Source organism: Scophthalmus maximus, chromosome 2 (assembly GCF_022379125.1).
Source record: "Scophthalmus maximus strain ysfricsl-2021 chromosome 2, ASM2237912v1, whole genome shotgun sequence".
NCBI classification, from domain to species: domain Eukaryota; kingdom Metazoa; phylum Chordata; class Actinopteri; order Pleuronectiformes; family Scophthalmidae; genus Scophthalmus; species Scophthalmus maximus.
In genome coordinates, this window is record NC_061516.1 from 24,086,106 (window position 1) to 24,102,617 (window position 16,512).

The following is a 16,512-nucleotide window of genomic DNA, read 5'->3' on the forward strand; positions in this document are numbered from 1 at the left end:
TGTCGGGGCCTTGTAGTCGATTACAGTGGGGATTTCGGAACATTATTATGGGTTCAGGGGTCAAATCGTACGCCCCTGATCCTGCCTGTTGGGACCCGCTTTAATCTGGAGGCAGTTTTGAGCTGATTGCATTCCTCCTCATTCATTTTGCACGTCGCATGGGACTCGGGAGAGTGTGTCGGTGGTGACGGAGCTGTTTATCAAACCATTTCAAAAGGTGTCAATTACTTATTGTTCAGCTTGACTGGATGTATATATTCGAAAGACAGATTCATATTGTCTAACAAAATGGCAGCTTATTAACGGGGTCTTGTCTTTCCGTCAAATATAGGAAAACAATAACAGGAATAACAAGCTCAGGTTTAGTCGTTCATCAATGTCACAGCTTCCTGAGCGAGATTGATACATATTTCAATGATGACTACATCGCTGCATGTGTATACATATGTGTAGTCAGCACCAAATTAAAAAGTAACTCGGCGAGAAACTAAGCCTTTGCGTAAACTGACAAGTACTCCTACAACTTCTCTATTGACGTTCAGTTGTAGGGATTAAACCATACCAGTGTTTTGGGATGATAGTCGCTCATTTCCGTCAAATCATGTAAATTACAACGCCACACTACCAGTTGTTTTCCAAAACACGCCGTGATCAATCTGCACTTACAAGGGCTCTTTAAATAAAAGGAAGAGAGAGAAATAAAAAACGAATGAAGAAAATAGAACAATTTGTAAGTCTTTGCATCATTTTTGTGAAAAGAGAAAAACTTCAGAGCTGCGTTCAGACATGCTCTCCGGGTGAAGTTTTCTGAAGGGGCATCCGGACATTTTTCTGAAACTTTTTCCTGCCAGCCCCATGGTGACATTTCCAAAAGAAATAACCGCGCGAGCCCACGTGAGAATACGGCGGGAAAAATCACACGCAAGCGCGCCGATGACTGTGAACAACAACTGCTTTTGGACAGCGGCGCGTCCCGCGTCCCGCCGCTCTGCCCACGCGCCACAGTTTCGGACATTTGTCCGGCTGTTGTGAATGCTTCCGACTCGGACGGTCTCCTGCTACGTTCGTCGCACGTGAAAGGCAACGTCTGGAAAACTTTGTGAGTTCATGTCTGAAAAAAAAGTTGAAGAAACTTAATACCTGACAATGTGTCTTGTCGGACTTGATTACACCTTAGGTGACTACTGACAACTTTGGGGAAACTCCGGTGGTCATGTTCTTCTTTCTGGCCACCGCGACACGGCTCCATCATCCAATGGCTGCAGAACCAAGCCGAGCGCCGGCGATGATGTGACACTGCGTCAAGATTTCCACACTGCGGCTGCAGTTGGTCTGCGGGGAACATCAAAGGCAGAGGTCATGCTCAGGTGTCAGGCCTTCAGAATCAAAGAGTTATAACTTCTTTTTAGATTTAGAATTGCGCGCCCACATTATCCGAGGAAGGGTTTTTTTTCTTTTAAGCCCTTTGGTTCGGTTGGCAGCAGGTGCGTCAGCCCCGGTTAGAGACTTTTGAGGGAAGCTACACACAACTAAACATCAAAAAGACAAAAAAAAAAGAAGAAGCAGAATATCAATTAGTTGCTTGTATTCACCCGTATTTGCCCCTCATGAGGTTTGACCGAAATATAAGGCAGTTCAACGTTTCAGTATTATGAGCACTGTCAGTTTCTCTTTAAATGTAAAGAAACTTGTGCATAAAACTGAAGAGATAAGGGGATTAAAAAGTTAAATATAATTTTTTAAAATTCTCACCTGAAAGTGTTCTAACTGCGTTTGAGCAGCCGAGGGGCAATAAGTCGAATTGAAAAATGATGGTCCACTTTTTTTTCTTCTCTGTTTGTTTCTTGTTTGGTTTTGTTTTGTACCAGCGCTTTGGGTTCATGAAAGGCGCTTTAAAAATTAAATATATTATTATTATTATTATGGTTAATGACCTAGTGATTATTTTATTAATCTTTATTATGTAACATGATAATATCGTATCACAATATTTTCTTGTTGGACTAACACAATGAGCTGAGGACTGGATTGTTGTAATAAGTAAATATGATCAGTTACCAAACAGGTTGTGATTAGACATGGAGCGTATTTGACAAAATGCCAGAGCAGACCGTACATTTGCACCGACTGCGTCTGACAGACTAATTGCAAACTTGCCAGGCACTTGACTTTTACTTATTTTATTCCAGTACTCTGTTTTTTGTTCCCATCTCTAAAAAAAGCATGGAGGGCCAATAGTAAAATCAATAAAGCCATTAAATAATAGCCAACCTGTCCTACCTATATAATAACCCCTACCTGTCCCTAACTTTTATAGAAAGGAAATACAATGATAAAATGTTTAACAACTAAGACTTTTAATAGACTCATTCTTCCATTCAATTGCTGTCAAATCCCAACAGATTTAACACCTTAGCACCTTCCTATCTGCCGGGTGAATGAATAAATTAATTGGTTGAGGGGTAAATTTGTTTGTGGGAAAAAAAGGGATGAAATTCTCATTTAGATTCAGTAAACACATTAAGCCAACCTACAGTGATAAAAAAAAAGACAAAAGGACCAAAACAAAATTGGTTTGAAAGCAAATTTTCGAAAGGGGCGCACCGCTAAACCTTTCTGGCAGTTTGAGGGGGGGATGGCGCCATCTTCCTCCCGTTCCAAAGAGTATATGCATGTAATTATTAGAAACGCCGTGAAATCCTGGATGAAACAAATTCAAGTGATGAAATTTAATTTGAAAAAAATAATAGAAGAGCTGAGCCTGAGGAATTCAAGTCACACCCAGTTAACAAGCATGGATATTTATCACTGTAAATTTCCTCACAATAATATGAGTTTTTAACTCTGTTTCATCGAACCTTGACATCAAAAATTTGATTGAACCCCAAAAAAAGCAAACAACCCTTATCTGCTAGTTAAGATATTGCACCCCCCCCCCCCCCCCCCCCCCCCCTTTTCATATCAGTAGGTACACTGGCACCCCACATAACGATTAAGGAGGAGGAGAGTGGTGGCGCTTTGAAGACCCTGAACTTCACACTACCCCTGGCTCTTTTCAGGGGGGAGGTGACTATCGCTTGGCTCGTCAGCCTCCAATCCTGCCAAGCTCTCGACAGACCAAAGGTATGGACGGTTCACAAACAGAATTTTTAAATCTGGCCTACATCAAAGCCCTGAATAGGAAATCACACAATCAACTGGAGAGAATGTCAATGAACTGCACCATCCGCGGCTATTGGACAAGACAACATGAGAGAGGTTCGGGGAAAAACAAGGTTGAAATTCTTCAACTTTGGTTTAATTATACTGTAAATGCAGCATACATCAAAAAAATTAAATGTTCCTTGGGCAAGGCTAACCCGCTCTGATTTGTGCTTCTCTTCAACCGTAGACTGTGATTGTTGACTAAAGAGAACATGAATCAGTTTCAACAAATGAGGAAAAAAAAGTCCCAATTTATAGTGTTATAAATGTGTAGCGTGGCTTTGACACCGCCTCATTTCCTCTTCGTCTCTCCTCCAGTTGGATCAAGTACTTGCCCTGCTCGCGAAAGTGCAATTGTCACGAGAGACCTGCATTAACTTGTTGAACTCTTTCTTTAATGTTCGGTTTTGAATTTTTGAGCAGTAAAATCTTGTGCTGCGGTGAGGTTGACTGTTAAATGGCGTCCACAGAATAGTGCACCTGCGATGTCATCTTTTCAAAAATACACACAGTCGCTGAGGCGCGAGTATGTAATTAAAACCTGCTGCGTTATGTTTTCCCCCCAAAAGCAATTCCAAACAAAGCCAATCGGCCGTTATTTGTTTTACAAAATTAGCACAAATATGTTCTCCCCGCTGCAAATTGCAAACACTTTTAGTTTTGGAACTGGCTTTTGTGCGGAGGATCACACTGTTTCCTGCGAAAATGGTCTGCAAAAAAACCCCAAACAACGTTTCGCATCCTGAACAGCAGTGCTGCTGCGTCGAAGCCTTACAAATGGAGCCGCCTCAGTGGAGCAGACTTTGTTGATCACAATGGCAAAGTACCCCATCGCTTTGAGCACCACAATCTGCAACGCTGACAGCTGCGAGAGGGTGTTACGTGCACCTTTGTGTGCACCTGGTTACTTCAGGATGAAAGTGTGAGAGTACTACTGTGGCATGGCAACACCTCTGCTATTACATCTGCGGGGTTTAGACCATGACGCGGAGAGAAGTGACTTCTGCAAATAACCAAGATGGCTGCCGTTGATGAACGAGCATTTGACTGAATGGTACCCGACATTTTCAAATTTCTCCCACAAGAACCGCTCTGCTCCAGTCTGTCCACATTTTTCCTGTTGCTCAACGGATGAGTCGTTGCTCTCGCTGGTTGTAGGTGTATCCAATTGCGTTCCGAGGGACTTTGGTCTGCACCCGTTGGTAACGCCCGTTGGTAACGCCCGTGGCAACGCCTCTTGGAAATCGAAAATGCACGCATTCGATTTCAAACACCCCAAGAATTGGGCGTTTGATCGGCAGCCGCCAGTGGCTTTGCGTGAACTCTTCAAAGACGCGATTGGAGAGGCTCGCCGACACTTTTTTTCCTGCTTGGACCAGATTTCTAGCAGGCAACTAAGACCAATCAGAGCGCGGGGGATTCTCTTGGTGATAGATGGTGTAGTGCGTGTGTGCGTGTGACCCCCTGTCAGCAGGCAGTCGTGTGGTATGGACTCAAGACGACTGCAAGACTCCACAGCGATCCGTCGACTTTGAAAGACACGTAGTCTGAACTTGGCATAGGGGGATCGTTTTATGGGTGTATTTATGTGTATTTAAACTTAACCGGCTGGCCATCGCGTTGGCTAACTAACGGAAAACAACATAGACGACGGTGCTTTCTACTCTTTATAAATGAACGTCCACTCGTCTCATTTCTCTCAACCCCTGCCCCTCCGCACCATTGTTCTGCTTCCTTGCCTTTTATTACCGAAACCACAGGGTTGAAACTGTGAAGCCTCATCAAAAAGTTGCCCCCAACCCGAGTCTCCCGCCTTGGGTTACTTTCTTCCGCACCTTCTAGGCAACACCTATCATCAATCTCCTTTCAGATCTCTGTTCATGCTCTTGTGCTTGACCCCTATTTCTTCCCTCCCCTGAACCCCTCACGTCCAACTTTTTCCTCATCACCGGCCAAGGATAATTTATAACATTTGCATATACAAGGGACACATTCTTTTTTAAATAAAGTAATTGAATTCATATGGTGTGTATCTATGACTTGGCAACTTTAACACACTGCAGCATTAACCTGATAAACCATTTTTTCATGAATATTACCAGAGAATGATCCATTTTATGACTTCAAATTCAACCTGCACTTTATTTTCAACTGTCATAACATTCATCCACTTTCATCATCCATCGTGTAACTCATCCTAGCCTCAGGACAGTGTTTACCTTACTCTCAGATCAGCAGTAAAATCTGGTCGGATCAAATCTTGAAAATTTGTTGTCCAACAGAAAAGTATGATTCTGAAATCAGATTTAATCACATACTCCAGTCTTGGTTATGATCAGGATCAAAACTTTACTTACAGGTTGTTCAAAAGGTTGTTCAAAACTTTTTTCCCCGCATATTTTTGCAAAATTGATTTATAAAAAAAAGAAGAAAGGAGAATGGTGAGTGGTGGGTGGATTTCAGCAACAATATGTAATAGTTTACATATTTTCATGAAGTGAATTTTTTTTATCACAATCTCTGTAGTCCGCAGGACAGGGTTGGGTCAGATTACTTTGAAGGGGGGGGATGTTGCCACCGCGGCTGAAGAGCCGTTCGACAGGTGAATTTAGAGGCAAAGATGGAGTTGCATTTAAGGAAGATTCTATTCACCTACCAGAGACCTATTTGTTCCCGTTACTTTACGGACTTCATCCGCAACACCATATTTTAAAGACAAGTGATCCTTGAGACTTTGACAATGATGTAACTTGTATAGTTGTAATGTCATTACACACTTTTCAAATGTAATCTGGTCTGATTATAGTGATTTATTTTCCAGTCACCTGATTACGTAATCCAGATTACATGTAATACGTTACTACCCAGCCCAGGTCCAGGAGACGTGAAGGAATAAAAAACCACAAGAACCATTTCCACACAGACGCACGCACACGCACAAAACAAGGACAAAAGCCCCGAGAACCTTGTCGAGGTTCCGTAAATCCACACTCTCAGTAAAATCAGACCTTTACAATAATGTAACTTGTAGTTGTGATGCAATTCCACATTTTTGAAAATGTGATCTGGTCTGTTTATAATTACTTATATTGTGGTAATCTGATTACGTGTAATCCAGATTACATGAACTACATTACTACATTAGACGTGAAGGAATAAAAAGTACTAGAACCGTTTTCCACATGATTGGGAACCATCCAATAACACTACGCACGCACGCACACACACACACACACACACACACACACACACAGAGACAAACACACACACACACACAGAGAGACAGACACACACACACACACACACACACATACATACAGACACACACAAAGCCACACACACACACACACACACAGAGCCACACACACACACACACACACACCGTCCCTACACTCGCCACTCGTGCGGCACAAAACAACCATAAAAGCCCCGAGAACCTTGCCGAGTTCCCCTTTAATCCACACTCTCAGTAAAATCAAGAGTATTGTAACACAACGCATTCGTCACAAGCAGCATCACGATTTCTCTCTCTCTCTCTCTCTCTATGTATATGTGTATTAAAAAAGCCCATGCGAATGAGAGGAGTGTGGTGAAACGGGCCCCGCCCTCTCTCGCATCTCATTAAGCGGAGTCCCGCTGTAGCTGGAGGTGAAGCTGCCTCGCGCTCGCTGCCATACTGAAGCAGGTGTCCAACATGGCGAACGCAGGCTGCGGCTCTCTGGCGACTATTCTCTTTTCATTCGTCTTTCAGGCGGCTCTTCTCAAAGGTAGGACTTTATTTTAAGCATCACCCCGTTTGGCTCCCCTCTCAGATGGAATCCGGCCACTTTTCCCCCCGCACACACATTCGGATGCGTTTTTCTTGAACGGGGGGACGAGATGTGTCGCCCGTGCGCAGCTGAACCATCTGGGATGTATGATGATGATGATGAGGAGGAGGAGAGAGAGAGAGAGAGAGGGGGGGGGACACAAACCAAGTAAAGTGTCCGTAAAGTTGAAGAGAACGGAGGAGACGTTGTTGCCTTCAGGGCCGTTGACAAAGACGACGACGCCGCTTTTGGGAAAAGACGCACGACTTTTCCTCCGCGCAAATCGCGGTTGCCCCGCAGCACAACTGGCAACTCCACCGACCGTTGCGTGGCGCAAAACTGCCCAGAGGAAGACACCGGCGATGAGTCGGGTGTTCGTGTCCCGGCCACTCAGGCGCGGAGGCAGGAGCCAGATCTGCTGTGAAAAACAAAACGAAACACAGCGATGCGTTAAAGTGGAATATGCAGCAGCCCCCGTGCGAGCGTGCGGAGACCCGCCACGGCGAACTCCCGCTCGGAAGCGCGCCGATTTAAGCCAACGCCACCCCGGTCCGGAAGAATTCACACAAAGTCGACGGTAACTCCAGAGGAATTGGTGACGCAGTGGCGCCGCGTGAATTCGGCGCAGGTGTAGCTCACGGACGAGCAGTTTATCTCTTCCCCCCCCCCCCCCCCCCTTCAATCTCAGTTGTGTTCGAACGCGTCCACCGCGGGGTCACCGTGCCGCGTTTCGTCGCGAGCCCCCCTCCCCGTCACACAGCCGTTATGAAAGTTGAAATATCAATCATGAAAAGTGCCGCTCGGCGTCTCGGACGAACGCCGAATTGAACGGCACTTCGCACCGGTTCGAATGAGGTATTTAGTTCCAGCGTGCTACTAGCGGGCCGTGGCCGGCAAACGAGGGAAGGTTATTTTGCCCGAATATCCCACGGAGTTCCGGATGCTGTGTGTTGTGTTTTTTTTTTTTTTCTTCTCGTAAATATCGTGACCGTGGGTTTTTTTTTTCTTTCCTTTTTCCAAGCAGCATCATCACCAAAACACGAGAAGGCCTGTCGAAATGCTTTTCAGTTACATGTGTCAGAGAAAAAAACCGACAAAAAACTGGTGAGGGGAAAAGCTGCGACACATGTTTTCAAATTTTTTCCTTTTTTTTTTATTATTCGAACGCTTTTTTGGGGCTCGAGTGATGTTGCTGGAGTTGGCGGGCTGCGGGATCAAGCACGCGCAGAACACACACTCACGCACGCGCAGAACACACACTCACGTACACGCACGCGCTCACACTCACTCACGTACACGCACGCGCTCACACTCACTCACTTACACGCACGCGCGCACGCACGCACTCTCATACACACACACACACACACTAAGACGGGATGGCGTGTTCTGCTTATATGGTGTCATTATCTCTTTGCTATATGTTGGAGAAATGCACGGTTAAAATTGAGGGGGGGGGGGCGTGTTTGTCTTTGCACACTGATGCGATAATGATGCAGAAATAGCCCCCACCCCAGGAGTCATGGGGCGGTGTGGAGGGTGGGGGGCAGCTCCCACACCACGCACATGCTGCTGCTGCTGCTGGAGGAAGGGAAAAAAAAACAACCCTGCATTCAAACATCTTTTGCACAATTACATAACTGCACAGGGTTTTAAAAAAAAGTGTTATCTTCTTCTGTGGTTGATTTCATAACAGCGTTTTACCCCTTCCTATTACTACAGCTTTCCCTTTTCAAGTGAAGTCATGAACAATTGCAAAAGTGCAAAGATGCTGCAGGAAATATATATATATGTTTATATATATAAGCCGTTTTTATGCTGAGTTATAGAGCCTGTAATTGTGAGAGTGACGGTGCGAGAGGCAGATGTCCACGTTTGTCACATTGTGGATTATCCAGCAGGCTTTTAATCCATTACGACGTTTTTATCCATTAAAGTGGAGGGCACAGTGATATTGTTTTTTTTTGGGGGGGGGGGGGGGGGGAATGCAAGCCGGTTATAACTGTCCTGGAAAGCACGAGATGGATCTAAACGGGGCCCTGATGTTTCTCTGGACAGTGTCGCTTTTTATGCCCTCCATGGATGTGGCTCCACTGATTTTCAAACAAAGCTCACGGTTGCCGCACAAAGCCCATCAATTATTTACCTGTAGCTCATCGTGGTGCACACATTGTGCCGGGCATTGTTTATTTGTGTGTGCGTGCGGGTTTATTCTTCTTCTTCCCCTCCATAGAAATAAATAGAAGTTGGTGCTATCAGGTTTTTGTTTTTTTTGTTGCTGCTGTGCAGTCGGGAGAGAAAAGGCGGCATTAATTAATTTCAGCCTTAACTGTAAGTTCCATTTTGGCACATGGGCCCACCTCATACTGTCATCATATCACACCAAGTGCTCCAAATTAAATGGATTTATGAGGAAGTATTCACAGTTCAGTACGTTTGACTGCCATCGCTCTTGCTGCTCAGGGATCAGGGTGGCTATAGGGTTTACCTACGAAGAGATAATGCTCATCCTTTGGAAACACGTACCACCACTCACTACTAAAGGAATCGCCAACTGTTTTGATAAATGGTTGATTTGATTACTTTTTATGGGAAAAGTCAAAATTCTCTCATTTCAGCTTCTTTAAAGTGAATATTTTCTGGTTTCTTTGCTCCTCTGTGACGGAAAACGGAATATGTTTGTTCTGTGGACAAAACGAAACATCATCTTGGGGTTTGGGAAACACGATCAACATTTTCACCACTTTATGGACCAAAAAAACGAATCGTTTGATCGAGAAAATAACCGACAGATTGATCGATTATGAAAAGAATCGTTAGTTCGCCGCCCCATAAGTCAACAAGTGATGTAGTAGTCGACCGGAGTTTTGCCTGCGTACGTATGCCGTTATGCATTTTGAGAATGTTATTCAATCAAATGTTTTTTTAAAAGTTATTAAAGAAAATGGCCAAAAAACCACTGAGAAAACCGGATATTCTTCAACAGAGGAGGGTTGTTCAGGAGTGGTTAGCAAGGCTTCTTTTGGAGGGAGCCTGGAGATGCCCTTGGATGAACATGTGTAAAATATTAGTTGTATTCTTATCAAAACCTGGAACTGGGACTTGGTGTAAGGCTTTTATGCTGTGGTCTCAATGGCTGTGTCGGAAATCACCCCCTTACTACTATATAGTGCACTATATAGTGCCTTCGCCATTTTGTAGTGGTGTCCGAATTCTTAGTGAAATTTCATATACCCTATATAGTGCACTGATTGTATCCCAGAATGGACCGTGAAAAGTAGTGGACAACAGATGGTCACTAACCGACCAATATATACCATAATGCATTGCGCTCGCCGCGCCGATAAACGGCGGAGGGAAGAGACGACGGCGGTGCAGCGCGAGTGCCAGCGCGTCTCGCAGCAGCAACACGTCTCAGCCTTCTCTCTCTTCTTGCTCTATTTCGCCTAATTTTTGTCAAAACCCATTGAAAAATGGTAAAAATACACACGGACAAGTTGATATTCGCGGGCATTTTATCGAGACAAGCTAGAGCAGTTTTGTAGTTTGTTTTTTGGTTTTGTTTAACAGGAAGGAGAAATGTGATTTGTGGCGCTAAAATAATATAAGGAAGGAGCAGCGCACGACAACACAAACAAAGGCATATACATGTTCCTTTATTTAAACAAACAATTCAAAGTGTGTTTTACTAATAAGTATTAATTCAAGTGTAAAATAAATAATTTAAATATAATGGGATCGTCCACCGCCGGCGTCGTTGTAGTTACGTCATAATCCTCCAACAAAAACGTAATTACGATCGCGACTCAAGTAGTGTCCAAAATCGTAGCTGGTGAGTGCACTATACAGCCCACTACAAAGAATTCCCTTTATAGTGAGTAGGGGGTAGTGAATGAGTGGGTGATTTTGGACACAGCCATTGTGTTTTCCAACTAAAAGGTCCCAGCCACAGTCTTCTGCAGGCATTTCAGGGCGAGTATATATCCTTCAAACTCGGTGTGTTCAAACTTGGGTCAATGCCAGTAGTACTTACAGTGATTCTATAAAACTCCAGAGTGTTACCTTTCAAAAGAGACCAAGACCATGCATGCACTCTCAGAGCAGTGTTCAAGAGCAGTGTTCAATTTATTTTGGGTTATGTCTTGGAAAAGGCATTTTTGGACCAATTTTACCAGAATTGCAAGGGTTAATGTTCATAAAAAGCCCTTTTTTCCCCCAAGAAAAGATGGAACAATAATATTGAATTCCATACTGACTGCAATAAGAGCGCAGATCATGCTGCCCTATAGCGTTTAAAAAATGCCATGTCGGCATATCATGTATCCTGTTGGAATATATGCAGGGTGGCATAATCATTAGTCAATTCAATGCAATTTCCTTTTGAGGTTCTTGTATAGAAATATTTAGCAAGTCCAATCATAATGCAGATTAGAACACCAGAGGCATTCCAGCTGTTCATAGAGTGCAAACGCAGCACGCTCTGACCACGAGCTTGCTGAGACTTGAAAACTTCTGTTTGGGCAACCCTGCAAGTAAAGCGAGAAGCGTGTCTGCTTTCATTTTTGTGACATTATGTAACGGCGGGTTAGTTCAGATGAGAGCAGGGACTGTTTGTGTGGTGAAAAAGAATAAACGTCATGTTAACATGGCTTCACCATGAAAAGGTCGTAAATGTAGGTGTGTTAAGATGCATAGATGTTGTTTTTTTCTCGGATCTTTGATCTTGGATCTTGGATGCCGGTTTATCTTTCCTATCTATGTTGCGGTGGATAAAAGCAAATATTTAAGCGTATTTATGCCCACTGAAGGACAGTCTGAAATTCTAGTGTGGTTTTCTACTAGCAAAGAATATTCATGCTTTCTTCAGACGATTGGAGGAGTAAGTAGATCCCATTGGAACTTTTTACTTTGCAGTGGTACAACACGTGTTGACTTGATCCATCTATTTTCTCGCGGCATTGTTCGTCGCACCTTTTGTCACCTGGCGTGCACATCTTAGCAAAAGGATTATCTATTTTTCATTACGGGATGTTAAGCCTTCAATAAACGCCCAGCTGAAAACATATATTTTACTGTATGTTTTAGCGGTTGCTGCCCCCCCCCCCCCCGAGTTCACAGTTTTCTTTATTTACTGCCACACCACTGATTATTGTGCAAAGCTGATTATTACTGAAAGCTGTTTGAACTTACATCTTTACAGCCTCAAGGGTATGATCATATGAAGGATTATTCTACATTCGGCCAATGTTGGCGATATCCTTTGACACCACTTAGCGAAAAGAGATTTTATGGAAAAATCTTTGGTGTGAAGTTATTTTTTTTCTTTCTTGAAGTCGTCAAAGTATAGGTTGCAGTTTCTATTTTTTAAATTGGATTATTTACATCAAGCCTTTCCATGATTGCCAGGTTGCTGCTTGTTCCTTTCCAACAGATTCATTGCTTTCTTAGAAAATGACATTGCTGGTCTCAAAGACGAGGAGTGAGAATGAAAAGCGTGCACTGTTAACATCAGTTTTGTTTAGCTGTTGTGGAGCGAACTGGTCTCGAACATCAGCTGTGATGAACAGAGCAGCATGGGGCCCGCTCAGAAGGAGATGCTGAGATTTCTGGCGTAGCTAACAACTGCTTCAATTCTTCTGATTTTGAATTGAAGTGACGCTAAGTTGTGAGAACATTTGGACCAGTCTATAATCATAGAAAAAAATCACAACTATAATCAGAAAGAAATGTAATAGCGTTGTACCTTTTTAAATAATGGATAAGATGCAGGTTTTATAAAAGTCATCCTTTCTGTGTGCAAACACTGACGCTGGAAAGATTATGATTAAGGCCGAAACGAATGTTTAATTTAATTCACAAAATTCATCCCCAAAAAATAATGAAAAATAATGAAAAAGAAAATCCTCTGAGAGCCCAAAGCAACACTGTTACATTGTTTGTTTTGTTGGACCAACAGTCCAAACCCAAATGTATTCGGTTAACCTTGAAATCCAAATCCTTACACCGGTGCACAGACTAAGACCCGGTCTGGTACTTAATTAAGTAGACATGCCAAGAGTAGTTATTAATAGCGTACTAAATTAGTCATTCATGCTTCTCTTGGTAGTATAATATGAACTGAAACAATTAAATGTTGAGTGTATTTATCCATTACTTTATTTTAATAGTAAGTGCAATAGCTTGAGCGCCATTGTCCAATATCCACTCACTGACTGTTCAGAAATGGCTGTAGCATTAGCTGCATCGCCTGGTTAGTGGAACCTTGTGAATGCAATCGATGCAACATTCCATGCATTATCTATGATTTTATACCCTTATCAATGCTGCGTTTAAATGGCCACAACCATAGCTCGATTTCCGACATAAACTACAGAAAATGGGGTCTGAACATTTTCCGGAGTTTTGCCTTTAACAGATGAAGAACTCAGCAGGCGATCTCCAGGGGGTTGGCAGGAAAAGTTACCTAAATTTCCGGAGTGACATTTGCGGTTCTCACGTACAATTCAGGAAAATGTCTCCCGTGCATGTCTGAAAGCAGCTTTTGCAATATTTTCTGAAAGTCTTCATTTCTAGCTGTTCTGACAAAATCGCAACTCTGGACTTAAGCAAAACTTGTTCAGCAGAGTTTCCGAAATCTCAGTTTGAGGCACTCAAAAAGTCTATTCGTGATGACATGGCCTCAGGTGCTGGAGCTGTTAAAAAAAAATGTCAAAAGATAGCAATCCCAGAACGAGACACCATCATCAGACAAAAAAAACACACAGCTGATGGGCACTATATAAGCTCTTACAATCATAAATATTTGTTGTATCTGAAATGAAGTCCATTGGGTAATACCTTGTAAGGTATAGCTGTGAAAGAGATCTATTGGCTGCTGAACTGGAGTTTTAGCGTCTCATAATTGTTGAAATGCTATTTTTAGACAAAGACAAAAGCTTGAACTGGCACAAAACATTGATGACGGGCAGCTTCAGATACAAAGAGAACACGTGTCAGACTTTGTTGAATCCTTGTTTAAAGACCTCATTTTGGCTCAGAGTCAAGCTGGTAGGAGCCCTGGTGATGGAAAACAGGTGTGGAAATGGACTTGTCCCGTCTGTACCCCCCAGCAGCTTTCCGCTGCTGTAATGAAGAACAATGGTTATGTTCCTAAAGGGAGTGGACCCCAAGTGACCCCCCTCGTTCTCCTCCTCCTCCTCCTCTTCTCGCTCGCCCGCCCGCCCCAGCCTATAGTGAGTCTGCTGGCGAGTCAACAGATGACTGGGCTGTGTCGCATCTGGCCTCTGTGCACTTAGTGTACTTAGTGTAATCAAAGAGAAAAAAAGGTTTATGGCCTACTTGTTAGTGATCCGCCAACTGGTGGGACGTCATGTAAGCGCGCTCTAAAAACCAAATCTCTCGGGAGGTTGGGGAGGGGGCGGCAATCTGCCGCTCTGAAAGCAGCCCACTGGCCTGGGTACGGAATTAGACTGTGCTGTGCCATTAAATAAAGAGAAATTAGTCAAATTCAACTGACATTTAAATATGTATGATCGTATTTACATAATGGTGCTGCGCAAAAAGGCTACGGAGAGGTGAGTGCAAAAATTCTGGGAACATCCCTAGCAGGGGGTCTTGTCGGGCCGAGTCCTCGAGCTTCTCTCTACTCACGAACGCTGACGACTTTAAGGAATCGGTCGAGTCTCAGGAGCTCAGGCAATGAGAAGACTGTGATGCATTAATTCTGGGATTAGCGTCATGTCATGTAGACGGCACTTTTTCACTTTATGTCAGGACCGGATTTACGTTAAAAAGCCTAATTTCAATTTAATGCAGGAGGCCACGAACATTAGCCAGAAAGGTTCTGTTTACTTGTCACGGTTGGGGCTGAAAACAGTCGTACAATGTCTCGTCTTTGCTCGGAGACGGCAGATTTATTTCAAAGTGTGTGTGTTCAAGCTGTTTGTGAGACATTACCTTTTTGATTAAACTGTAAATATCAAGCCTCAATGAGATTTCTTTGTCATAAGGCTTTTCTAAAGTAAAACTTGGGAATCATTGCCAATAAAATTTGTATCTGCTCATATCTTTATCAGAAGTGTTTTACTCCCTAATATTGGTATCGGCATCGGCCCCCAAAAAATCCATATAGGTCTGGCCCTACTTTATGGTATCTCGGCTACTAGTTGTTGTTGAGAAGTGTGTGTGTATACACACAGTGTGGTGTTTAAAGATCATTAATGCGCTACTTTTTTTTAGGAAACCCCCAGGTCATTTCAAACATACGAAAACAACCCCCGGTTTCCTGGTGACATTTGTGCGAAATGAAAAAAGCCCTTTAGCACATCCTCTTTGTGACATTTCCCCAGCTCGCTTCATCCCGCCCTCCATCCCCTCACTTGTCTCATTCAGTCAGAAATCAGCACTGGTTCGTTCGTCTTTCGCTTACGTCAATTCACTGAGAAACTGTGTCACTGTAGAGTAGCGCTCTGTTTGTTGTGTGGCGTCACCTACTATTTAGAAACTGGTGCTCCTGCAGCAGCCGGGCTCCGGTTCAATTTCTTGCCGCCTTCACAATGTCAAAACCCCAAAGTGCTGCCTGATCTATCTTCTTAAAAAACTTTTAACATAATCTCAGATTATATTATGGAGATTGCTGTGTTAAAATTGGGTCTTTCATCAGCAGGCTGCCAACTGGAAACGCACGTTCTGGGCGTCAAAACGCGAAAATCCACCTTAAAGGAAAAAGGTGTTTTTCCCTCTTGCAGTTAAAACGATGACACGAAATTCTGGCCTTTTTATCATGAAGCACGAGGAGGAGCCCTGGCAACATGAGAGCGCTGCCTCGGGCGAAGCGGATATGTCCCGTGTGTCTGACACATGGACGCTTTCCTGACCAAACACGTTCAACAGGGATAAAACACAAATTTGCAGAAAAATGTCCGATGTGACCGTTAGATTTTATATTATATCGTATAATTACTCAGGCATTCACGTAAAAGCAGGATTTTCACTGTTGTAGTTGGACGATGGAGGAGCTGCGTCCAACTTTTTTGTGTCCAACTGCACTTAATGTTTATTTTAATTATGGATTAATCTGCTGATTATTTTCTCCACTAATTGATGCCGAGAGAAGTGCTGACAGCAGTTCTCTAAACGATTGTCAGAAAAGCTGCCAATTTGCTGAAGGTGCAGCCAGACTCATCTTGTCTGCACATGCAACACACACACGTATGCGCACACACACGTCAGCCCCCCCCCCCCCCCCCCCCCAGAGCCAGGAAAGTTTGTGTGTTTCCTTATGGGGTCAGATCCGGGTCAATGTCTGTTTGTGTCTGTAACTTCGAGGTCACCGAATGCAGCAGAGATTCAGCCGAGATCCGTGATGTGGAAAATTATTTCGATATTACATTTTTATGGTTGATGTGGAAATGCTCCACACGTATTTTTTGTTATGGATTAAAGTTATAAATTGGACGAATACTTTTGAGTCGCTCTGAGGGACGGCGTTTTTCGAAGA

At 43.5% G+C, this 16,512-nt stretch overlaps 1 protein-coding gene across 5 annotated transcripts in view; it reads left to right on the forward strand.

Annotated features, from left to right (window-relative positions):
• Positions 1 to 6,836: 6,836 nt before the first annotated feature.
• The window catches only part of cadm1a (cell adhesion molecule 1a), a 344,647-nt gene continuing 334,971 nt past the window's right edge, over positions 6,837 to 16,512 (forward strand). For 4 of the 5 annotated variants that reach the window (XM_035625134.2, XM_035625136.2, XM_035625137.2 and 1 more), the window contains exon 1: positions 6,837 to 6,971. In XM_035625134.2, the coding sequence (XP_035481027.1) occupies positions 6,899 to 6,971 (73 nt within the window). In that variant the 5' untranslated portion in view covers positions 6,837 to 6,898. The remainder of the gene's footprint in view (positions 6,972 to 16,512) is intronic. The other variant, XM_035625135.2, reaches the window with a different exon arrangement.